We start from the raw sequence: 25485 nt of genomic DNA, 5'->3' as shown, positions 1-25485 counted from the left end.
TTCACCTCAAATCATACACATCACCAACACAGGATTTTTCATTCTGTAATATCACAATGTGATCCTTTCCGGAACCAGTCTTCCAAATACACCTCGGATACACTGATCAATTTTGTGTCCTTATGGGATGTGTTTAGGCATTTTCCAAAAAGAGAAGAAGAAAAACTTCTCACCAGAGTTTATTTGCAAAGATGTGCTCTACAGATCTGAAGCTTTTTAACCATTACAATATGGGTCAATTATCTTGAATTATCATACGGTAATCTTTGTCAGATTCATAATGCAATTCACAAATTTCATTCTGTCATTACCAGAAATGCTTGCAACACCAAACCACCAGCAAATATGAGCATACCTAATCTGTTTTGACAGGCAAAATTCCAGAATAAATCTTACAGATTTAGGGATGATTCTGATGATAGTTTTAAACCTGCATGAACAAAAGAAAAATACCATTAAAATGCCACGTGTTAATGCATTCGGTGGTCAAGTCTCAGAAACTTAGTGGCTCAAACTTTAGTGGCTCAGAATCTTGCTACAAGGTCCAAACCCAGCTTTGGCATAAAAAAAAGCCCTCTTCCTCTCTAGTCTCTGGCACCATTGTAAAATCTACTAGCAACTATGGCGCTTCTTGCACCCCCTCCTACGGGAGTCTGTGAACATCGTATTTGTCGTTACGTCTGCACACTTTGACCATTTCATCATACTGGTCGAGGTGGAACCCAAATCCATCTACAGTCATGTCATCAAAAGTGATGATGATGAGTTGGACATAACCTCATAAATCTATGGCAATACTGTCTTGGAAAGTAAAGGGAAAAAATATTAAAATATATTACAATATCATGAGCTAGACTCAACTACTATTTATCTGGATAAAACGAGCTGCTAAAAATTATTCATATAAACTGCAAGATTTGACGAAAAAAATAACAACTTTGACTAGATATGTCTGTGGCCATATAATCTGAAAAAATATTCTCAAAAGTGGCATGAAATACACATCAATTCAATGAGTTGGACTCCACTGATTTTACAAAGCAAAAATGTTTGAAAATGGCAATAAAGTTTTGAGGTGTACAAAGTGATGCCAAAAAACAAAACTGCATGAAAAAAAGGCAAGAACAAATAAGATATCAACCATTAAAGCCCCCCCAAGAAAATATGCTACAGAAAGAGCAATTGTTACTGTTATAATTTATATCATAGAACCAATATTTTATTCTAAATATAATACCTTCTTTCATTCTTTACATTGTGAATATTTAAGTCAAAAATATTGATATGATATCTGAACACACAGTGTGATATCATATCCTGTGTGCTTGCTGCAATCGGTCTCCCACAATTCTACGGCTCACTGGGCTTTGCAGTATACTTCCCCTCCTCTGCGAGCTCTCGCCATAGCGACGACATACATAGGGGGCGTCCTCCCTACGAGTCGTCCAGTCCGATGGTTGGCGGAACGTACGTGAATCCCTCGAAAACGTTGTCTGCATCCTGGACGCTGGCGCTGACCGTGTTCGGGTCGACGGACTTGCCCACGGAGTTGGGGACGGGCTCGCGAACAAACTCTGGATCAATATTCTTCACATCCATGTTATCACTCTGTGAGAATTTGTGGGAGCAGAAATATATGAGAAGTCAATTAGGTGGTGATGATACTGAAAGCTGAATACTACTTTTCAGTTGATACTGATATTCTTCGAAAATCATCTTTGTCTAAAAGGTATGAGAATACAAAAAACAGTCATAATTTTTGATGCCATTTGCCATCATGAATCTTGACAATCAGTAGACTTCTAAAATATATCAATTTGGTGCAACTTCCATATCAAAATCGACATTATGAAACCATTCATGCTCTTATAGATTTTTGTTACCCTGGTCATGTTAATGCTCACTGATACTATAGAATTACTGATAAAGATCCCACAACAGGGTTGACAAGCATTGAAGATCAAAATAGAAGCTGATAATATTTTATCTGAAGGTGATATCAGCTCCTCGTTTCCTAGAAACAGAAAAGATGCTAAATCAAAATCTTGTGACATCATTGTAGCATGTCTGCCATCCATGCAGAGTAAATGAATGTTTGATGTTTTTGAAGTAAGGCCACTGAATATGTGACCCGCTACAACAAAAGGATCCTAAAGTCACTGACAGCTGAGCTGAGAAAAATCGAGTTTGAAGTCAGATCATCAAAATCGGTCAAAACAATCAGACTTCTGTTTTTTGGCATGATTTTGTAGTCTAATGTATCGTCTATCATCTGCAGAAATTTTGAAGCTAAATGATCAAAGGAAAGGCTAGAAATAAGCATTTTTCTGGGCAATGAATTTCTGACTTTTAATGGAACAGAAACTTGTCCAAAGGTTTTGGATTTAGTGCTACAGCTAGACTCCGCCCCTTGCAAGGAAGGAGTGATCTTATTGGTTAGTGCGTGGCATCCTGGTTACTGATTGGTCCTGCGTAGAGCGCTGGCACCATTAAAGCTTGAATGAACATCGAAGGAGGTTGCCAGGAGCATACCTTCTATTGTCAAGAGGTTGAAACTGTCTTGCCTCCCCTTGATCATGAAAGTGTCGGAAGGAAAACTTTGAAGGCGGCTTTCTCGAAACACTGATTTCCTAAACCACTCGACATGCACTAATAAAGTCATCGATATCTTCGCAACCGAGTATTTTTATGAGTCGTGTTATTTATGAAATTATAGCGGAAGAGTAATGGAATAATGTCATGTCATTTTCAGAAAATTGTCCACCTCGACTTTCAGATCCTTTTGTTGTGGCGGGTCACTTATAAAGACAGATATGAGGAGCAGGGAAACACAAGGATGGGTGAACTCACTACGCGGGGGTTGTATGGTGGCGTGATCTTCTTGCCGTCGAGGTCTGACCAGCTGATGGAGGAGAAGAACTCGTGGTGCTTCACGGCCTTGAAGTCCTTGTCTCCCGCGCCCAGCCGCTTGCTCCGTTCCTTGTGCAGTAACTGTACAGGAGAGTCATGGGGAAAGGAAACATGTGTGGTGAAACTCATGGAGTACAAGACTAACAATGGGTCAAGAGCACCAACAACAACCATGACAAATATCAATCTTACTGGTTTAAATAATGCTGTTTAGGGAGAATAGCCTTCCTTTGGGATCTCCTGTATATTAAAACAAAAACTGTCATATGTGTTGCATTGGGTAACTGACATTAGCAATGCATGAAAACAAAAAACCAACAACAACTGCATCAAACTCTCCTTCCAGTTCCTCTTTGTGAAACAAACAAACAAAAAAATAACAAAATTAAAATTAACCCGATGAGGACGGTTTGATTTTGCTACAACACGCATTTCCCATAGACGGTTGCCTGAGTATACTCGGGACTCGTCCTCAACGGGTTATCATTTGCAGCTAACCAGGGCGGAAATAAAGTTTCAATGCCTCGAAACCACCGGAGTGTGCTTCCCTCGGTCTTCAATAGAGAAATCAATCTCAAAAAGACAAAATCAAAGGAATGCAAATTAATATACATAAGGAGATATGTATATTTAAAAAAAAAATAAATAAATAATGTAACTGAAGCAACAAAAAGAGCGAATTGAAGAAATTTATGAGAAAAACTCCTGAGAGACCAAATATGAAAAAAAATTTCTCACCTTGAGTGCACATGTTTCATCATTACAACATCCTACGGGCACCCATGCCCAATTTCATAAAAGATGATAGATTGCCAAATTGACTACAAAAGCAACTTCTTATAGTAACAGCCAACCAGGAAGTAGGATTCTTGTCATCACCATGACACTACCCCTTACAGTATTAAGAGCTTAAGACAAATCCCAAGTACACTCTGGCAGGTGTCTATGGGAAATGCATGTTTAAGCAAAATAAGCTTGTCCTCAACGGGTTAATAAAAAGGGGCCACTCTGGGACTTACCCCTTCCAGGAGGCTCTTAGCACTGGGAGAGAAGACCGAGCTCTTCATCCTCAGAGGTTTGTTGAGGATGTTGTCGTACATCTCGGCCGTGTCCCTGCTGTAGAATGGAGGCTACACACAAAGAGAGAAATGGCAAAACCATGAGATGAGTATTTCTATTCCTACTCCTCTTCTTCCTCCTCCTCCTCTTTCTCCTCCTCCTCTTCTTTTCTTCCTTGATATATCAACCTCATTGCTCTCTTCTAACAACTCCTTAGCATCATCATTAGCATGGCCCTTATCATCACTGCTAATCTTCTACTTCTCATCATTCTTCTCATTAACCAGGGCTGCACACTAGCCCATTTTTTATACTGGTCCGACCTGTAGGTACCAAGTCTTTCCAGGTTTTACTGGTCAATTCTTGGAAAAGTTACTGGTCCAACAGTGATTTTTACTGGTCAGGGACCGTCGGACCAGTGCCAGTGTGCAGCATTGCATTAACATCAAGAAATATTATTATATTCATTGCTTTCTTACTACTCCTCCTTCTTTCTCTTCTCTTACTCTTGAATTTCTTTTTCCAAAACCTAATCAAGACCACCATCATCCCCTATTCCCCACCCCCCCCAAAAAAAAGAAGAAACAAAAAATCATCTTCACCATCGACATTTTCAACATTCTTAATCAGTTTGTTATCATCACAACAATCATCCTGATTCCTCCTCCTCCTCCTTCTTCCTCCTCCTCCTCTTCTTCCTCCTCCTCCTCCTCTTCTTCCTCTTCCTCCTCCCCCTCCTTCTCCTCCTCCTCCTCTTCCTCCTCCTCTTCCTCCTCCTCCTCCTCCTCTTCCTCCTCCTCCTCTTCCTCCTCCTCCTCCTCTTCCTCCTCTTCTTCCTCTTCCTCCTCCTGCTCCTTCTTCCTCCTCCTCCTCCACCTCTTCCTCATCTTCTTCCTCTTCTTCCTCCTCCTCCTCCTGCTTCCTCCTCCTCCTCTTCCTCATCTTCTTCCTCTTCCTCCTCCTCCTCCTCCTTCTTCCTCCTCCTCTTCCTCATCTTCTTCCTCTTCCTCGTCCTCCTCTTCCTCATCTTCTTCTTCCTCCTCCTCCTCTTCCTCATTTTCTTCCTCTTCCTCCTCCTCCTCATCTTCTTCTTCCTCCTCCTCCTCCTTCTCCTCCTCCTCCTCCTCCTCTTCCTCATACTTCTTCCTCTTCCTCCTCCTCCTTCTTCCTCCTCCTCCTCCTCTTCCTCATCTTCTTCCTCTTCCTCCTCCTCCTCCTCCTCTTCTTCCTCCTACCAACAATACTCACCAGCCCTGACATCATCTCATAGAGCACCGCTCCCAGACACCACCAGTCCACACTGCGGTCATACTCCTGCTTCCTCAGAACTTCTGGGGCTAGGTACTGTCAAGACAACAATGGGCAAGTAAACGTAATGTAACATAAAAATAATTACATATAGAAACAAGACAGAATGATATAACATAATATACAAAACTAATCATAAAAAGATGACTAAAATTGACCAAACTGATACACCTTTTGCAAGAAAAAATGATTCAAGATTATTGGTTGTAGATTACAAGTCCATACACTGGCATGAGACTATTCAACAGAAATAAAATATATTATAAACAACAGCAAAATGCTGGACATAATGCTCCACAAAGAGTACACATAATCACATGGAATATTTGCTTAGTTCACCAAACTATTACTGTTCATATTGTAACCAAGCTTTGTATATGTTCAAAAGCACTATAATGAGATTTACAATATACAGTCCTTGAGAGATTCATATCTTTGTCTGTTTTCTTCACTCTTGCTATTATAGTATGAGAGCAAGCCACTTCGTTGAAGTAATTCAAGTACTTTCTATAGTCATGATTGCCATTTGGGAGAGAAAACTAAAAAAAAAAAACACTCTGTGTTCTTTTGTTTGTGAGGTTGGAAATCACACCCACTGGCCTCCTGATCTTACCTCTGGCGTTCCACAGAAAGTGGAGGTCGTTTTCTTGGCTGCGATGCCCTCCTTACAAAGGCCAAAGTCCGTCAGCCTTACGTGACCGTCGTGGTCCAGAAGGATATTCTCTGGTTTCAGGTCTCTGTGAAATGCAAGAACAGATATTAAACCCTTCGTGTTGAGGCACGTACAAACTGTAGCTCGATAACTAGCCAAGCTCTTACATATGTACATTGACATTCAGTAATCCATCCAAATGTGGCGTAGTTGCAAGGTTAGCAAGTCCACTCAGGTGTAACAATAGGGACTTTTCGATTTAACGTCCTGGACGTGGACGGCGAGGTAATGACGTCATTTAATTATTGTAAAGGAACTGCGCATGCTCCAAGTTCTCCAGCACGTCCAACACCAGAATCGAGAACGTGTCTTCCAAGGATTTCACGTCCTCCTAGATACATGACTCAAGTGACGTCATCGCTTGGTGCACCAATTGCCAGCCCACTGGAGGGGATGGGGCCATGACATCATAACAGTACGTCGTAAACAGCATGCACGGAAAGTCGAAATGAGTGACAACACTGCGGACATAACAAGTGGACTGCAGAAATTTGAAACCGCTCTTGTACGAGAAAGGCAGCCACATCCACACAATCGAAAAGTCCCTAATGTAGCTTCCTCAAACAAGAAGGCCATGGTAACACAAAAAGGGATCGAGGGGATTACACTGTAAGTAATCTCTCGTCGTTGACTACTGGTTTCTAGACACCTCTGCCGAGTAATGAAGAATGTACTCAAGCATGTGTGCCGATTTGCAAACAAAGCAGAGTAAGAGTTAAATGACATCCACAGAAAGTAATCTCTAGTCATTGACTACTTGTTTCCAGACACCTCACGAGTCTGCCAATTGATGAAGACTGTACTCTAGTGTACGTCGCAATTGGCAAACAAAGAACAGTAAAGGGTTAAATGACATCCACACAAAAAGAAACATAAAACTTAATATAGCTTTAATAAATACATTATACTCATGCAACTTTTGTTGTTTCATTACATCCTTATATAAGTAAATTCCTTTCTTTCCATCCCCATAAATGCATTTAATTCTGTGTCAAGTGATGGTTTCACTATCCTCAATACCTGGTACATTTTATTCATCTCCATCTCTCACACAGGTTTGCTTTCATAAACCTTCTACCATGGATCTCTCAATTTCACTTGCTTTGTTGACACATGATATTCATGCAGTCTTAACGTGCAATTAAACAAAATGTTCTTATATTTTGCCCCCTTTTCATTTCAAGCGTAACTGCATACCTATCCTATTGTGACAAGTTTTCTCAATTTTCAGCAATATGAGAACCTGGAAATTGTTAAAAAGACAAACAATTGAGATTTCCTGGAAGGAATTTTATATAGTCTCTATTCATCATCTGTATGCTCTGCTCAAGCCTTTGTTCATGATACTAGTAAATTATCATCTGGTCTCATATGTCAGTGCACTGCAAATGGAAATATTCGTTAACTCTGTACTTCTGGCAAAGATGGTATCAAGAATCTAATTTTCCACCCACTCTCCTAAACAAAGTTCTGTGAGGTAAAGGCAAGTACACTGCAGTGGACACATTTTAAATATCTCTAAAACATGGATGAACTTTTCACCAAGAACAAATCCAGATAGTCCGTTGCACTTCCTTTGTTTGTTATGCTTTGTTATGTTTTGTCTTTGGCATCCAGTCACAACAACATTCCATAAATTTCACCCTTATCACCAGCACGATACAAATGAATTCAATGTTGTGTTCTGTGCCAACGGTCGCAGTGGAGTAGTCACAGAACCAGGATCTCAAATACATAAAACTGGACGTATGCCACACACTCTGAACAAAGAATTAATTTACCAGATGTCTCATACAATGTATCAACATTATGTTATCAGTTTTCACACGAAATTGTAATTGAAAACGACGTGCTGTTATGGACAAGGATTGAAAACGAAGCTAACCCCCTAAAATAAGCAAAATCATATCTTAGATATTAGTAGTAAACTAGTTTTATCAATATTTTTCATAGATCCTGAGAGTTCTGGATTATACGGCTCTCTTGTGCAAGAGAACTTCTTTGATGTCCGAGCTGGAGAGAAGAACGTATTCATTCTTCTTTACCTTCTTAATGCTACACATTAAGTTTACACCATGTTTCCGACGGCCATGGCAGCCCCGTTTGACTGAAATGTAGTGCGCCGTGGGTAGGTGGGATGTTCTGCTATTTTTCCCCTCCATATTCTAGTCTTGTTCATTTCAGTCTTCACTCTAGTGAACATGTAGCTATCAGACACCATTCTCACAGTGTCTGGTCAGGCAAGACTATACAATATTTCCTGTCGTGTCCAACTACAAACTGCCTTTAAGTTTGTTGCTGCCTATTACGTGCTGTCACGTTTTGTTTGAGTTCACCCCGTTTTTTTTTATGGCCTACTACAGTAAAGGAATCTCAATAGTGCTGGGACTGCCGTGGCAAATTTTTTGACAGTTTAAATATCTGGCACTGCAACCTCGGCAATCACGGCCTGTCATGTTTCCCTATCCCATCCCTCCCCCGCATGGTCTCAAGTCCATCCTGAACCTTGGGTTTGCCCTAAACCCGTTGAGGAGGGACCCATTTTACTACAACACATATTTCCCACAGACACCTGGCTGAGTCCCGACGAGTCCCGAGTATACTAGTGACTCGTCCTCAGCGGGTTGAATTTGCCCACCCTTAACCAAAAGCACAGCCACAAAAAATACACAGCCGCAAACCCACACCTGTAAATGATGTCCAGGGAATGCAGGTAGCCGATGGCGCTGGCGATCTCTGCCGCGTAGAACTTGGCGCGGACCTCGGGGAAGGACTTCTCCCGCTGCAGGTGGAAGAAGAGCTCGCCACCATTGACGTAGTCCAGCACGAAGTAGAGTTTGTCGGCTGTCTGGTAGGAGTAGTGCAGACTGACGAGGAACGGGTGCTTCAGGTTCTTGAGGAGCACGCTCCTTTCTGCCATGATGTGCTTTGCCTGTCGCCATGGAAACCAGAAGGTAAAACAAAAATGGCTGACTTTTGGCTTTTATTAGGCCTATTGGTTTTATTTGATCACCAAAGGCTGAAGAATTGAAATACTAGTAAATACAAAATATATTTGGTCAAACTAGAGCTGCTATCAGTAGTCAAGATACCAATGATCACCTTTGTCATGTAAGCAATACTCAACCTGAGAGCCCTTTCAATATTGTTATACCACGTTCTACCCCTCCCCCCATCCCACACTTGGTCACACTCAGCGTAATTCTCCATATCACATATAACTGTAAAAACTCAAACAGCGGAGGTGCTATTATACATGTTATCCATAACAATGTGTCAACAATGCTGTGTCGTCCACAAAGTGAGCTCTCTTTGTGTGTTCACACACACACACACAAAAAAAAACAGGGTGTGCACGGATCTGTCCTGTCTGGACATACCTCGTTTCTCTTGACGATGGCTGCCTTTTGGAGCACCTTGACTGCGTACACCTTCCCATCAATCTTGTGCTTGGCCAGCAGGACTTTGCCGAAGCTGCCCTTCCCAATGACCTTCAGGAAGTCAAAGTCACTGGGCCTTGCTCTGGTCACAGGAGGTGAAAGATATGGATATATTCATATATTTCATCTGTTTCAAAATATCATTATATTCATATATTTCATCTGTTTCAAAATATCTGCACTGACTGGATGAGGGAACACTTCACTGTTTTCTCAAGTTTGTCAATTTTTTTTTTTCTGGGTTTCACTCTAGGGGAGATCAGGGGAAGGTTGCATTGGCCTTGCTCTGGTTGCAGGAGGAGGAGGTGAAAGATATGGATATATTCATATATTTCATCTGTTTCAAAATATCATTATATTCATATATTTAATCTATTTCAAAATATCTGCACAGACAGGATGAGGAGACACTTCAGCGCCTTCTCTAGTTTGTCCATTTTTTTGTTGTTGTTTTCTTGGGGTTCACTCTAGGGGAGGTCAGAGGAACATTGCATTGGCCTTGCTCTGGTCAGAGGAGGAGGTGAAAGATATGGTTATATATTTCATCTGTTTCAAAATATTCTGCACAGACTGAATGAGGGAACACTTCAGGGCTTTCTCTAGTTTGTCAATTTTTTTTTTCTGGGGTTCATTTGAGGGGAGAGGAACATTGCATTAAATCCAATGATTATTCATCTTGAATATAGAATAAAAAATGCCAGTCAAAATTACTTGTTTTCACTTTGAATAAGAGATGACCATTCTTATTTCTTTAAATTTCTTGGAATTAGTGTTTCCATAAGCGACCCCTGTCACTAAAACAGAATCGGTTAGTCGCAAAGGTATTCCGCTGCACACCATTATTAGTTAAAAAGAAATAAACATAATGAAACCGAAATATTAGGTCATTCTTTCCCCTACCAGTATAAAACAGCAGGTCATTTTGAGGCCAATTTTATTTGCTACTCAGATATGAGCAGAGCATTTTGTCAGATAAGATTCTCCCCAACACACGATGTGGCTGGCACGAGAAGGCTATTATTCTCCAAGAGGGTGATTTATCTCTAAATTTATCTGCTGGCATCAGGTGGAGTGGAAGGAAAATTTCTCACCATTCGGCCATTAACTGCATCTATTTTGTACCTTGCACTACACAAAAGCTGTTAACTACATTTAGGAGTGCTGAAGGCACACACCAATGCTCCAATGCTATTAAGAGCATGAAGGGCTGGTGTCTCATACTCTAGACTACAGGTGTTACATGCTTCTATTCACACACACATACTTTGTGCATTGCAATATGTATTGACTTTTTAATAGTACTGAATGGAATATTCACGTATATCTCAAATAATCAAATAAAGCACTCCTACAACCATTTTTTTTAAATGTTACAAGGGGCTCAAAAGGCTATGCTTTCCTGAAAAATCAATGACAACATTAATTTGTATGCAATATCGACATTTTCTTGGCAAATGTATGGCCTGCAATGTCCATATTCTGAAGTTCTGTTCATGAACCACAAAAGAAGAGAGAGAAAAAAAAATATATCTATCAAAAAGAAAGAGTTTACAAGTTCGCTCAGAATGACTGAATACTAAAAAAACAAACAAACAAACAAACAAACAAACAAAAGTATTCCAAGATTTAGTACACCAGTTGCTGAGCATAAATACAACCAAGAATAATGTAGTAAGGTGTGTTTTAGTAACTGTAAAGAGGAAGATTGACACAAATCTTTGTAGGCTGATGTTTTGACTATCAGAGAGAGAGAGGAAAAAAAAAAGGCAGAGAAAAGTGGGCGTTTCTTACGATGGATTGGCCGAGGGGCCGAGGTTGATGGTGTTGGGGTCGCTGGGGTCACTGAAGAACTCTGTGTTGTTCTCATCGATGACGTTGTTGTCCGAGTTGTTCCTGGGGTCGTCCAGCGATAGGAAGTTCTGGACCTCAGCACTGATTGATCAAATGAGGGCAGTATATTGGGATGGTCAGGGAAAGAGACAAATTGGTACATGCACTTGCATTTATCGCAAAATAACATTGTATTTCACACAGCAATTCTTAATGTGAATACAAATATACTACAAAATACATTGTGAAGTACCCTGGTTTGTCATATCCAACACACATTGCCACTATAAAGAGCAGTCATTTTTTTTGTACATGCTTCACTCCCATACACATATTTGTAACAATTCAGTTTCGTGAGCATATAGTCAGTAGTGTATTGCACATTACATTGGTCAAAAGAAAGAGAGGAAAGAAAAAGTTAAAGAAGCCACATTGAGCATACTGCATATGGAAAGGCTTTATTTTCAAGTGTAAACATATCTGGAAAGCATGAAAAAAAAAGAAGAAATTAATGTCTGGAAAACAGCATGCTTGTTGGGAGATAATGGTCAATGAATGTGAACAGGTGGCGCTGTCTAGCTCTTATCTTGAAGCAGCTTTAACCTGTTAACGACGGACTGATTTTGCTACAACACACATTTCCCATAGACACTTGCCTAAGTATACTCTGGACTTGTCCTCAACGGGTTAACAGAGGAATCCTCTCAGGTAATGATATTCAAAGGCCATTCAATATCACATGACTTGAACATTAGAAATGCAAAACCCTGAACTACAAACACACATATATTCCTACTGTATTCTGCTTGTACTGCATGTCTAGCATGATGACTTGCTGTTCCCCTCACCAGATTTCTCACTATCTTAATAATCTTTTGACCTGATAATCATTATTATTATAATTTGTCACAACATCTGCAGTCCCATCAGGATAAAAATTCCATTTTATGGCATTATACAGTATGCCCCAAAAAAAATTACAATCGGATTTTCGCATCGATAACATCCAATATGATTAAACCATCTAAATGCTACTTCAGGGTCCTAAAATATAACATATTAGCTCCATTTTGCAGAAAACCCCATTCAATTTGGTTAAGCAGTCACAGAGAAATATGGATTGTTGTAAAGCATGTCATGAGTCTGATTCTTCCAAGTTTAGCACTGGCATGCTCTTGGAACTGCATATTAATGTGTAAACACAATTATAGACAGAACTTGGAGGGAAGAGATTCCTGACATGCTCTACAAAAATCCTCATTTCTCTTTGACCACTGAAGCAAATTGAATGGGGTTTTCTCTACGATGTGGGCAATGAGTTATAGTTTCATACCCTGAAATTGTATTTGGATTGATTCACTATTTTTAAAGTTATCATTGCAGAGGGTACCGTTGTAATTTTTTTGGGACATACGGTATTTGCTGTAACTAAGACATTTTTTTCCCTGCTCAATATTTATAAGTAACTTTACAGTAATCATCTTTTCATATTCAATGGAGCTTAAAGAATGACCATAAATATGTGAAACAGATTATGCTGATACATTTTTATTCATTTAGTTGGGAATCGGCCTGACAGATTTTCTTTTCTTGTACATTTTTATCACTACAAATTGAACAAATTGTGCATATTTGCAGCAATAACTCACAGCCTGCAGTATAAGATAGAAAGAAAGAAAAAATCTGCCTCTACCCACCGAATCTGAGCTAATGAGGTCTTAACCACTTGCCCAAGGCAAAACTCTCAGAAATTCAGCGAGGGGGAAAAAAATTCCATTCACATGTGACCTCAATTTTCTTTTTTGCCAACCTCATTTTCCCATTAGAAAGTCTAATCAAATTCATCTCACCCTAGGCACAATAATTAAAAAAAAAAAAAGATGTTCATTGAAAAAAAAAAAATCAGAAGCGATAAAAAAAATCTGATGTATCCTGAGGAACAGTGATGTCATTACGAGACAACTCCGCCTACTTTAAAAGCTGCTAGGGGCTAGCTGTTTAATTTAATGATGTACCAAATTAGAATTAGGGTCTTTTGACCACCTAGTTCATAAATGATACAGACTATAAACTGGAGCCTGCAACATTTTACAGTTGTTCTAAATACTAAAATTTGCTGAAAAACCCTCTCCACATCCGTTTCTATCAACTTTAGCTTCTCTTTATCTTGTTTGCTCTCACTTTAAGAGGCAGACACTGCAATGCTTTCTAGCTTTAGAAGAAATATCATCAGGGAGCAGCTAAAAATACACACAGCAGACTATACAGATTTTCCCCGATTAATGCCGGTGCTGTATTAAATGCGACAAGCAAGAAACCGTCCTCGCATTGTATCTGTGTCAACCAATTTTGCTATCTTCGCCTGAAACCCCCCCCCCCCCACCCCAACCTTCAATTCCCCAGTTCTTCTTCCTCCACGTTTTTTTTTTTTTTTTTTTTTTTTGTCTCCTGTCTCTCGGAGGTTTCTTCCAATCTGGACGACGATGAATCGTTAAAGCTGGCCTTGGGCATCCATCATATCGGAGCTAACCCAAACAAACGAGAAAAACGCGCTTCCCTCATCGTCGTCTCCGCTTCTGCCTCGCACTGGATTCCGCACCGGCCTTCGGCGTGTCTTTAGGCTTTTTCCTGCTCATCTTTCTCTATCTCTATCCCTCCCCCTCTATCTCTCTGTCTCTTTCCTCAGTACGCCTTATCAAATTCTTGATGAAGCAAATCCAGCATTTTTTTTTCATCCTTTTCTGTGTCTTCTGCCCCCTCGCTGCCCCCCCCAAAAAAAGTCTTATCCACCCTCAAAAACAGAAAACCCTCTTATTTGCTTTCCTTATCCCGCTTCTTGTCTTGAGCACTTCATCCTGGCACAATCTAAATGCTTTGAACAGGGTGTGTTTTTTTCCCCCACCTGAATTAAGGGATGCAAAAAAATCGAGCTGTAATGTTCTTGGACGGTTTATCAATATTGGCCCATCAGAATCGATAAATCAAGAGCAGTACCTAAAAACAGAAATGCCTGCTCCTGCATAAACACAGACTGTTTGAAGGATGCAGTCCGTTTATTGCACAGACTTAAATTACCATCTGTCCGAGTTATAATGATAGGCAATTATGACAATTGCAATTCTTTCTTTGAAAATCTCATGAAGCCTTCTACTTAAAGAATAATATATGTGTGTCCAAGATGCACCTAGACAAATTGCTTTTTATCAACCATAAAGTTGATATTTCCATCTACTTTTTGTACAAAATATTCTGACCTTCTTGACATAGTTCTGTCTGCCTTGAACATACAATACTGTGTAAAACTGTGATGTACACAAAGGAGTTATTTCAAACTTCAAAACAAAATGACAAAATAATGTTTTGTTTTTTTATGCAATCTATACAAGGAAAGTATCATATTATGCTCCGTAACCGAGACAGCTCATAATACATTTTGAAGGAGAAGATACCGATTGAATGTCAACTTCAGTTTGCAATAAAGTTTACAAGCTGGCAGCACCAGGCTTCAGTGTTCAACAAACTTTATTAATTTTTCACATTTGATTTCATAAATAAGGCAAAGTAGAGTACGCACTCTATCTATGTTGCAACTAATTCTCGCTTTTCAATTTTGTAAATTCTTAATCCGCCATGATGTGGCAATGAATATCACCAAGTCCAGGCAAGCAGAATTTCAAAATCCCCTTTAACCCGTTGTGGATGAGTCCAGAGTATACTCGGGCAAGTGTCTATGGGAAATGCGTGTTGTAGCAAAATCAGTCTGTCCTCAAAGGGTTTGAGTAATAACCAGTATTAATTTTGACTGTCTCATGGACATACCCATTTTGGGCCAATTTACGCCAGCTGAAGGCTCAAAGGCTACAGTAACAAAATGATCCTGTTCACATTATGCTAACGGCAAAAAAAAAAAGAAAATTATTTTTGCATCCTGATCTAAAAATTGATAATTCATGTGTGAATGGGCCTTCCGAGATCCCCCCCAACCTCCAGGGTGGGTGGGGGGGGGGGGGGGGGGGGGGGGGGGGGGGGGGGGGGGAGTTCAGAGATACTAACTGCTGTAATATCTGCTGATTGTTGATGATTTTCTGGATGAAATCGTGGAGTCCTTCCCTTCTCTGACGGATGAACTCAGGGTCAAAGTTGTTCCCAAAGAGCTTCTTTCCCGGTAACTTCAGATCTGCTCCTGGAAACTTCTTCTTCAGCTGCAGGTATAGAAGACAATAAAAAGTAGGCAAGGATTGGTTAGCACATTCTTTCCCTCAAATCAATTACTTTTGTAGACCTACTTTTGGATTTTTTTCTCCATCTTGTACCTGTGTGCCTCACAGCACAATGCTAATATTCTAGAAGAATACACTTTAAGCACCTTGAAGTCATTACTCATTAGTCATTACTCTGAAATATCTGACACTTAAATATCTGATCTTATTTTATTTCTTCTATTTCATCATTGGCTACAGGTTCTCAATTGCCTAGTGGTAGTGTTTTAACCGCATTGAGCAGACTATGCGATTATCTTTTTCCTTTGATGGCATTTTTTTATGTGGAATGGGGAAAATGGAGATGAAAGAAAATACATTGACTCCAACAAGAGATCGGGAGGCCCTATATCACACATGCTACTGCCAATCATTCCAGACAATGAGCTTTTTTTTTGCACAATTTAACCTAACATCATCAAAAGGCCAATTCCTGTTATCCTTTGCTCTCTACACTGCTCTTTCAAAGTATAATGTTTGCATCAAGTTTAATTAAAAAAACAATGTCATAAAGATGTCTGTGATTATCAGGCAAATGGCACAATGAGAGATCTAATATGTGAATATCAATGTTCTATGTCACAGCAAATCAGATACCCTGATCTTGACCCCTGCAATATTAACCTATGACCTCATCAGTGGCAAATCCAGAAGGGGCACACCAGGCACGGCGCCTGCTCTTTATTTAACTATTTTTTTAAACAAGAGAAATAAAAAGAAAAAATGGGGGGGGGGCACGTGCGCCCCCCATGATTTTGTAAAGGTGCCTCTCGTTTATGGAATTCCTGGATCTGCCCCTGCTCATGACCCCAAAACTGGCAAGATCCTCCTTCAAAATAATTTTTTAGTTCATCATTGGATCACGAAAGCATTTCTATACTCCCTAACAAATAAACACCAAATGACAGCACTCCTTTGGCACAATCTTATACAGGTAGAACATTAACAAAATAAAACCTAATTTCCCCTTCTAAACTGAATTCTAGAGAAATCTAGTTACAAATAAATTAATTGAATGTTTGTACCATTTTACTGACTGTCTGCTGCCTTTAACAAACATGTCACTCTATAAACGGGAAACATGCTACTTTTTTTTTCTTTTTCCACCGTCTGCAGTCTCATGAACGTTTGACCTTTTCTATGAAAGCATGTAATCGCAATGAGAGAAAGAAAGTACATGTATGTTTAATTCGGGTGACAATCACACAGTTAAAAAACTCTGTGCTGTCAAAACGTTAATCAAAAAGCTACCGGAACAGATCTCAATCCACAAGAATCAAGCCAGGGGATCCAGTGACAGGGCGGATTAAGAGATAATCCGCTGGAACTAAAAATGCACAAACCACAAAGACATCTTCAACTGAAAAGAGAAAAAAAAAACATAAAAAGAATTGGCATGGCAGTCGGTGTGCTCAATCAGTCAATCAGTTTACACTGCCTGGCCTACGCGTTTTGTAGATTAAAGGGAAAAATCAAGATATGTTCGTTATATTTCTTCTATTGGTTAAGCTGAAAAAAACTGCACTGTCTGCTCTACGGTATTTCATCATATTGACATGTATGTAAACAGTCCAAGCTTCGGCGAATAAATGTGGAATATATTTGTGATGCAACAGAGGGTATTATTTTCCCAAAGTCTACAACACTCTATCAAAAAAAAAATAAAATAAAATAAAATAAAAACAAATGAACACATGAAAATTACAGGAGCTGTGCTGTTGTACAAGCATTAGATTGAGGCCTGTATTCCACACCAAAGACATATGAGGGTGTCTGATAGTAGACATGTCATATCTAAAATGTGCAACCTTTTATGCAGTACAAACTTCCACTTCTCCCCAACATCTCCCCCCCCCCCCTCTCCCCCTTGGTAAATTTGAGGTGGTTGTGTTTCAGCTGAAATTGCAACACAGATTCCTGCAACCAAAAACCCACACCCTTGAAGGCAGAAAGAGGAAAATCTATAATTCCAGGAATGACATCTCCAATTCTCCTTCTGAAGCCATGAAACGTGGCATAGGCCTCAATTCCTTACAGAGGGTCATACGGACTGTCACGTCTCCGTCAAAATAACCAAAGAGTCAACACACTTGACCTAAACTTGAACCTTATTCAGGAGAAACATACATGTATGTTATCAGCCAGTTGAGTCCACAGGAATGAGCTGTCCTGGTAATCCAGGCCACACAGTCATACATGTGTACATGGTTGTACATATAGATGCATCAAATACTGTTTTTAAAAATCCCTCACGCACTGGGGGAATAAAGCTGCTGACGTGATCATCTTCTCATGATTAACCCATTCCGTACTGAATTCTGAAATTCCCATAGACTTAATACACAGGCTACCAGGTTCCCGCATGGAATAGGTTAAATCGGCAACTCTAATTTCATTGTGTATCTCATGAAGCTGGTTTCACTCATTTAATACAGCACATCATACATACAGTAGCTTTGAAATATCATCTCTGAAAGGTCCAGTTTACCTTTGGGAGCAGTGATTTAAAAAATGTTCAAGATATCACTTTTGATGCATATGTGTAGGTCAGCTGTATCACAAAACTTCCTATCATATAACATTTTTGCAATAAAGCCTAAAATATAAGGAGATATCACTAGATTATTCTCATTTAATCGTAACTGCAAACAGTTTAGTCTGGAAACATTTTTATTATAACTATTCACATTTTGTGTATTTAACAATACTTAACATCAATTGTACGGACTCAAATTTTTACGGTGGTTGTTTCTATCCCTAACTCACATTTTAGAACTATTTTAAAGCAGTTAAGTGCTGGGTTTTTGTTTCATCTGCAAATAGTAAATTATGCCTTTAAGTTACACTACATTGTAAATTGCTAATTGGAAATTGCTGCATAATGCAACATTCTACCCTGGTGTAGCACTGGTGGCAATTTCTTATTCCTTAATCACATTAAATGCGCCTAAATGGAATTGTACCATGCAGTAGCCCATTAACGCTGTGCGCATAAATTGTTGTGTAATTAGGTTCAATGCAGCTTGTGATGATGGAGCGGCGTTTCAGAACCCACACAAAGAGAAGGGGGGGTTGGGGACAGAACAAAAAGACAGATAAGCCACTATAAAGTAGCTCAGATAGTATGCTATAATAGGCGTGTCTTCATCAGCCCGAAGTTCAAACTAGCGGGACATTTTGCGGTCTTAGAAAATAGCCCCGATACAGCGAATGTGCGTCTTCATCAGCTCGAACAGCCTGCTTCGGGAAATTAGTCCGAAAATTGACGCATGCGCACTTTGCAATATTACTCTGCCTGGCTCGCGGTTCGAAAGTGGATTTCCCCGCTCAAAATCTCTTACATCACCGTATGTACGATTCTACAGCCAGGGAGGTGAGCAGTACAGCAAATTCTCTCCAAAGGGGTATTAATAACGCTACTCTTTCTTCTGTCCAGTGAGGCACCTTATATGAAATTAACGAATTGCAATGTTTAAACAAATCCAAAATGCACACAATCTGCAAGAATCTTCAGCGAAGGTAGAGTGGACCAGAAGAAGAAGTTTACCAAAAAACAGCTAGCATGCACGGCACTGAGTTTTAATGACAACAACAGCAGGCCTATAGTACACACATGTGATCCTTGAATACACCGTGCGTGTAATGTACTATACACAATCACTAGCTGCTTGTACATGCGCTTTCCATTGCCAGCTGGTTAACCAGAAGCGTGGAGGGATCAAGAAAATTTCGGGCTGATGGAGACGCACCCAAGATAGCGCGCTATTTCACGAATTAGCGCTCTAGTTGACGAACTAGACCAAGATTTTGGGGGAAATTTTCCTGATCAAATAGCGCGCTATTTACGTCTTCACTACACAGATAGCGCGCTATTTTGACATCGGACTAGTTTGGTAACCGCAAGATAGCGCGCTATTTTGAAACTTCGGGCTGATGAAGACACGCCTAATTAGCAAGTTTGGGGGCTTGGGATCTCATGAATGATAAGGAAAGATTATAGTCAATCCCTCCCTGACTGTGTACAATTTGTACATGTATGCAAATGCTATAGCTTCCAAGAAGAGTCATGTTTTTGGATCTACGATACTGCAATTACATGTCATAATTTCAATTTCGGGGGCCCGTTTCATAAAACTTGTTATCAGTGACAACTGCCCCATTTCTATATGACAAATTTGCTCTCAGCCAATCAGATGCAAGGATTTTGAGAGCTTGTCACATCTATGAAAATTTGTCACTGATAACAAGTTTTATGAAACGGGACCCGGGTTTCAATTATTTCTTATATTTCATATCAGAAATTATCTTGTGGATATATCTGGATTAAAAAGCATATATGCATAACTCCTCACCACATTTCAGCTGTCTTCAGTGGTACTAAATGTCAAAGTTAAACAAAAACAAGTTTCCACAAACACACATACATTGCACAAACAAAAAATGGCAGTTTTAGGACTTTGAAGTTGTTGTTTCTTTTTACATTCCATTCACAAACTAGAAATATCGCTATGACAACTGGGATGCCTCCACCACAATGCATGGTTCTCCTAATATATGTAGGTCTATAGTACAACGTCTTGACAATTATTTGTGATGACAGTCTCACATATTTGGCAAAATACTAAAATGACAGGTATGTCACAAATGTGTTGAATGTTCACTTTCCTTGAATTAACTTTAATCTAATAGATGAATGGTTATAATTATTGTCTAAGAGTGCAGGTATTTGGGGATTTGAGGATTTTTACTTGATTTTTGACCCTTTTATAAGTCTATGCATTGAGTAATTTTCAAGGTATGGAGAAAAAGTGTAATTTCAGTATTAAACAGACAAATTTTAGCATTTTAACCCACCCTTTGAACCTTGACATTTGTTCATCGCTACCAGAGTATTAAAAAAAAGAATGAAATCCTCCAAACTGAATAATACAAATATCTAATGTAGTCTGATTTTAGTATCCAGGAAATGACAAGAATACAAATTGTGGCCATCAATGAGTTGGAGGTAAAACATTCTGATGTTTTAGCATCCTAATGGCATCTAAAAATAGCCGCCAAGGTCATGTCATTATGATCAAGTCATTCTCAATTGGCTCATAACACCTATTTGCCTCGAGCATAACATGACAACAGCCTATTTCCTTTCCGGCAAAAAATTTCTATGAAAATCATTGACTTCTTGTGTATGGAGAGGAGGTGGATGAGAATGTTGACAATACCTGTCTCAAAAAAAGGAAAGAAATTACAGGAAAAATGTTTTTAAAGGAGAAATCAACTGAATGACAGTGTGTAGTACCATACGGACGATATAATTTCCTTTAACTGGAGTGCATACGGGTGTAGTTACCTCATCAATTGCACACACACAGTTTGGTTCATGGATCCTACTAATCACTGTACCTCATGCCGGCACCAAAACATTCATAACCTTGATCTGCTTTAAATATCTATCTCTTCATTAAAGGGATCGTATAGTTTTGGTTGAGACCCAATTTCAGGTTTCTAACATTTTTTTGAGAGAAAATGATAAACCTCTTATCAAATATGAAAGAGCATGTAATTCTATGAGGAATTCAACATTTATTTCATGAAAATTGGTATTGAAATGGCTGAGATATCCCAAAAAGAGCGATTCTACTAAAGTGTGGGACCCACACTTTATTATGATCGCTTTGTTTTACTTTGTTTTTGGATGTTTCAGTCATTCCAAATCTGATTTTCATCAAATAAACTTAAAATTCCTCTTAAAATGGTATGAACTGTACTATAGTGTTCTCTTGGTACCACTATCTCGCAAAAAGTTAAAAGCCCAATTCTCATCTCCACCAATACTGTACCATCCCTTTAAAGTGTTGTCCCTTTTGTAGTTTCTGTCAAGGAGTTTAATTCCTCTTTGGATTTTTTTTTTCCTCAAGGCCCTTAAAGCCAGACTGACAAAATATGGTTTTATAATGTTCGAAGAGCTCTCTCTCTCTGTCCTCTCTTGTAATTATCATCACACTTTCTCTTCTCTCCCTCTCTCCTATAAGTCTATCTATCTATCTATCTACTTATCTATCTATCTATCTACATATCTATCTATCTATCTATCTATCTATCTATCTATCTATCTACTTATCTAATCTATCTATCTATCTACTTTAGTCAACTTATCTATCTATTTAATTATCTATCTATCTGTCTATCTACTATTATCTATCTATCTACCAGTATCTATCTATCTATCTATCTATCTTTCTCTCAGGTATGACATCATTTTCTTTCTCTCAGCATCTGATAGGTATGAACATGACGGACACACACACACACAAACAACATACACACACACTCACACCACATACATGTAGGCCTACCTACTCCTCAAGGAACATGCAGTACGATGCTACAATGGACTATAGTATACAAATGTGTAACAGTGTCGACAGTGTTGACTGCAAATTCTAATGAAACCCAATCAGATAAGATTACACAACGCTTTGTTTTATCTTAGAGCACTCAAATGTGCCGCTGAGTACACACCCCTTTATAGATCAAGCTACACGACCTGTGGGTTGTATTTGGATGTTATTTAGTCACTGCGTCATCTGGCTCCAGCGTAACTTGGGTGCAAAGTCCACAAACCCATATCTTACACAAGTACCTGCGAGTTCACCCATATAGGTCACTCTCAAACATTTTGATATAAGGTACAGCCCTCCGCATTTGTGCACGCCTTTTAATAATACATCAAGTGGGGCACAGAAAATCAAGACGCTGAGTATTTCTATACAAAAATTTAAACAGTTCTTCAAACAGGCCTTGAGAAGTATTCACTCTGTGACAGAAATTGAATTTGAATTGAAATTGAATTTGAATTTGAATTTGAATTTGAATTTGAATTTGAAATGCAGTTCTAAGGCACTGTATACAAGTGAAAATGAAATATATAAAAAAGGGAAAAAAGAGATGTATACAGTTTGCACCATTGCAAGCAATGTCAAGTAGCTGAAGTGAAATCATATGGTGAACAGCTTTTGAGTCTTGCCTAGCTGGAACTTTTTTCATTCCTATTCATTATCGTATGATCAGTGGCTGTTGGTTTGGTTTCTTCAATGAAAAATACATTAGTCTCACAAAGCTATTCAAGTCTGTGAATTAATAGCAACATTTGGCTGGCTGAGAGTTTCACACTTTGTTCATCCGCGTATCATAATGACTGCATGGGAAGTTGTGTCCTCACAAATTCAAAATCCTGCAAGCTTGCAATGAAATAAAAACTTCAATGAAAATGAGCGACACCTCAGGATTGCCATCTAGTGCTCTTACCCACTAAACTATGGAAAACCCTAGCACAGTGTTCATCCCAAAAGCCAGTTAATTTTCATAGCCCAGTGTGGTCAGAATCTTTAATAAACCTGACATAAACTGAAGGATGTAAATCAACTTTGCGATAAATGTGAGGGCTCTCGGAAGTGCTGCAGCCAGGGCTAGGCACTTAAAGGGCAAGTTCACCTTCATACATATGGATTGAGAGAATGCAGCAGCAATTTTAGCAGAACATACTGTATACGCCATATATTTCGTGAGTCTAAATTTTCGCAAATCAAGAACTCCCGACGATTTTGCGAGTGGTTAAATTCGCAATCGTGGAGTCCTGTACTGAACGGTGAAGTGTACACGCGTACGTCACATTCATATCGGGATCAGAGTCAATATTTTCGCATGTCTTTAATTTCGCGAATAACACCTGACTCGTGAAATTCGTGAAAATAAAAACCTCGAGAAATATTCGGCGTATACATGTATCAGTGAAAGTTTGAGGAAAATGAGACAATGCGTTTGAACACTCATGAATTTTTGAAGTTTCAATGCCGCCATCACTGGATGAGAAGACTACTGCGGCTTGTGATGTCATACGCATAGAATGTTATATAAAGAAAATTTAACATATTTTCACTTTTTTTGGATAATAAAAGAGCATTTGACTTGCCTCGTTCAAAAGGCAGGGGGAATAATATTTTCCTTATAAGTCAGTAACAAGTCAAGGGAGCACACACTTTTTTCTTTAGAATGTTATATAAAGAAAATTTAACATATTTTCACTTTTTTTGCATAATAAAAGAGCATTTGACTTGCCTCGTTCAAAAGGCAGGGGGAATAATATTTTCCTTTATAAGTCAGTAACAAGTCAAGGGAGCACATACTTTTTTCTTCCAAGAAATGAAAGTTTGTGGAATTCTCTTTATAGTTTCATCATTCTACGCATGTGACATCATACACTATAGTAGTCTTCTCATTCAGCAGTGACTGAGCAAAAACTACAAAGACTCATAACTTTTGAACGGATTGTCTGATTTTCCTCAAACTTTCCCTGATGCGTTCTACTAATATTGCTGCATTCACTCAATCCACATATATATATGAGGGTGAACTTGTCCATTAACTCCTTTAGTGCCAATGAATCAAATGTGCACAAATGTTGCACACAAATTTATGAAGAGATAATTAATGTGGCACGCAAAGGTTTACCAAGGGGGTTTGTCCTCCCTCCATGGTTGTGAAAGGTCATGTCATTGGCCTATTAGCACTCTGACTCAGCCTTCCATTTTTGACAAAGAATAGCTTACGAGTTTTTAAAGGGTGTGTACAGTTCTGGTCAAGGTGAAGATTTAGCTTTTAACGTTTTGCGAGATATTCAGAAACCACTCTATGAGATGTCAAAGAGCATGCAGTGCTAGGGGGTATAAAAAGTTTATTCGATGAAAATCGGTTTTGAAATGGCTGAGATATCCAAAAACAAGGTGAAACAAAGAGATCCTAATAAAGTTGTGGCATGTCGCCTTTTATTATTAGCACTTTTTTCTACATCTCAGCCATTTGAAAACCAATCGTCATCAGATAAACGTTGAATCCTTCTCGAAATTATATGCTCTTTCATATTTCATAATAGAGTCTTTTCATTATCTCACTTAGGAATGTTCAAAACATGAATCCCTACCTCAACCAGTACTGTACAGCCCCTTTAAACTTACCACTTCGTACAGCTTGTGGAATTCATTGTATCTCCTGAAGATGAACCACGTCTTGCCAGCTGCTACCACGACCACCTTGTACACCTAAAGAAAGAAACAAAGTAATAATGAACACAGTGAAGATGCAAATGAAAGGACAGGACAATCATAATACTCATCATAGTAATAAAAGAGTCTAATGATAGCATTGAAAACAATGACAATAATGGAAACAATTAAAAGCAACATCCACAACAATATTGTAATGATATATCAAATAAAACTGAATAATACACCATTGATTCTTCATCCTCTAGACATTCATACAGTTGTTTATTTGGTGGTTTCATATCAAATTTGAAAGAAATTGTCATTGAGATTTATTAAAAAACCAACAACAGATGCATTCGTCTGGTTTCCAAAAATAGGATACACACTGGCTCATAATTTTGCCTCATAACTCATTATTTCTGAGGCAACTACAGCTGTACTTCACTGTTGATTTTACATCCTAATTTACACAAGCTGAAATCATTTTTGTTAACACATAAGACAACTGTTAAGGTTAAAGTTAGGGCTATAGATCACAACGTGGAGATGTCACTTTAAGAATTGTCCGTAACTTTTACTTTTTCTCCTTTTTCTGGTATTTCTTCCTGAGCTCTTTTAAACACACAAAGGTTCCCGAAGCCCCTATATAGACCTGTTCTTTTGCTTTCAAGCACAAATTTAAACTCTTGGCAACCTTGAACATGTTCCTGGAAAGCGCATCTTAAAATTAACATCATTATATTTTTCAAAGAAATTCAAAATACAGAGGGAAATATGATTGGGTCTTCCTTGGAATTCTGGTTGCCGGGGGAAACAAAAGTATGTCATCATCATTGCACCTGCAAATGAGACCACTGAGAAGTTTGCAAGTGCCAAAAAAATGAACAACACAACAAAGGCAAAAGAAGTGTGGATCACAACATCAC

At 38.9% G+C, this 25485-nt stretch overlaps 1 protein-coding gene across 1 annotated transcript in view; it reads right to left on the bottom strand.

The window, feature by feature from the left end:
* Positions 1-1434: 1434 nt before the first annotated feature.
* The window catches only part of LOC139716107 (serine/threonine-protein kinase Sgk1-like), a 105894-nt gene continuing 81843 nt past the window's right edge, over positions 1435-25485 (bottom strand). The window contains exons 4-13 of the mRNA XM_071627663.1: positions 24530-24613; positions 15313-15461; positions 11221-11361; positions 9370-9511; positions 8677-8921; positions 5891-6014; positions 5218-5313; positions 3930-4040; positions 2851-2991; positions 1435-1608 (exon numbers count right to left, since the gene is read on the bottom strand). Of these exons, the coding sequence (XP_071483764.1) occupies positions 1435-1608; positions 2851-2991; positions 3930-4040; positions 5218-5313; positions 5891-6014; positions 8677-8921; positions 9370-9511; positions 11221-11361; positions 15313-15461; positions 24530-24613 (1407 nt within the window). The remainder of the gene's footprint in view (positions 1609-2850; positions 2992-3929; positions 4041-5217; positions 5314-5890; positions 6015-8676; positions 8922-9369; positions 9512-11220; positions 11362-15312; positions 15462-24529; positions 24614-25485) is intronic.

The sequence above is a fragment of the Diadema antillarum genome, unplaced genomic scaffold (genome assembly GCF_040938485.1).
Source record: "Diadema antillarum isolate AM-2024a unplaced genomic scaffold, OU_Dant_1.0 scf00000061, whole genome shotgun sequence".
NCBI lineage: Eukaryota > Metazoa > Echinodermata > Echinoidea > Diadematoida > Diadematidae > Diadema > Diadema antillarum.
This window is presented reverse-complemented; position numbering and strand designations above follow the sequence as displayed.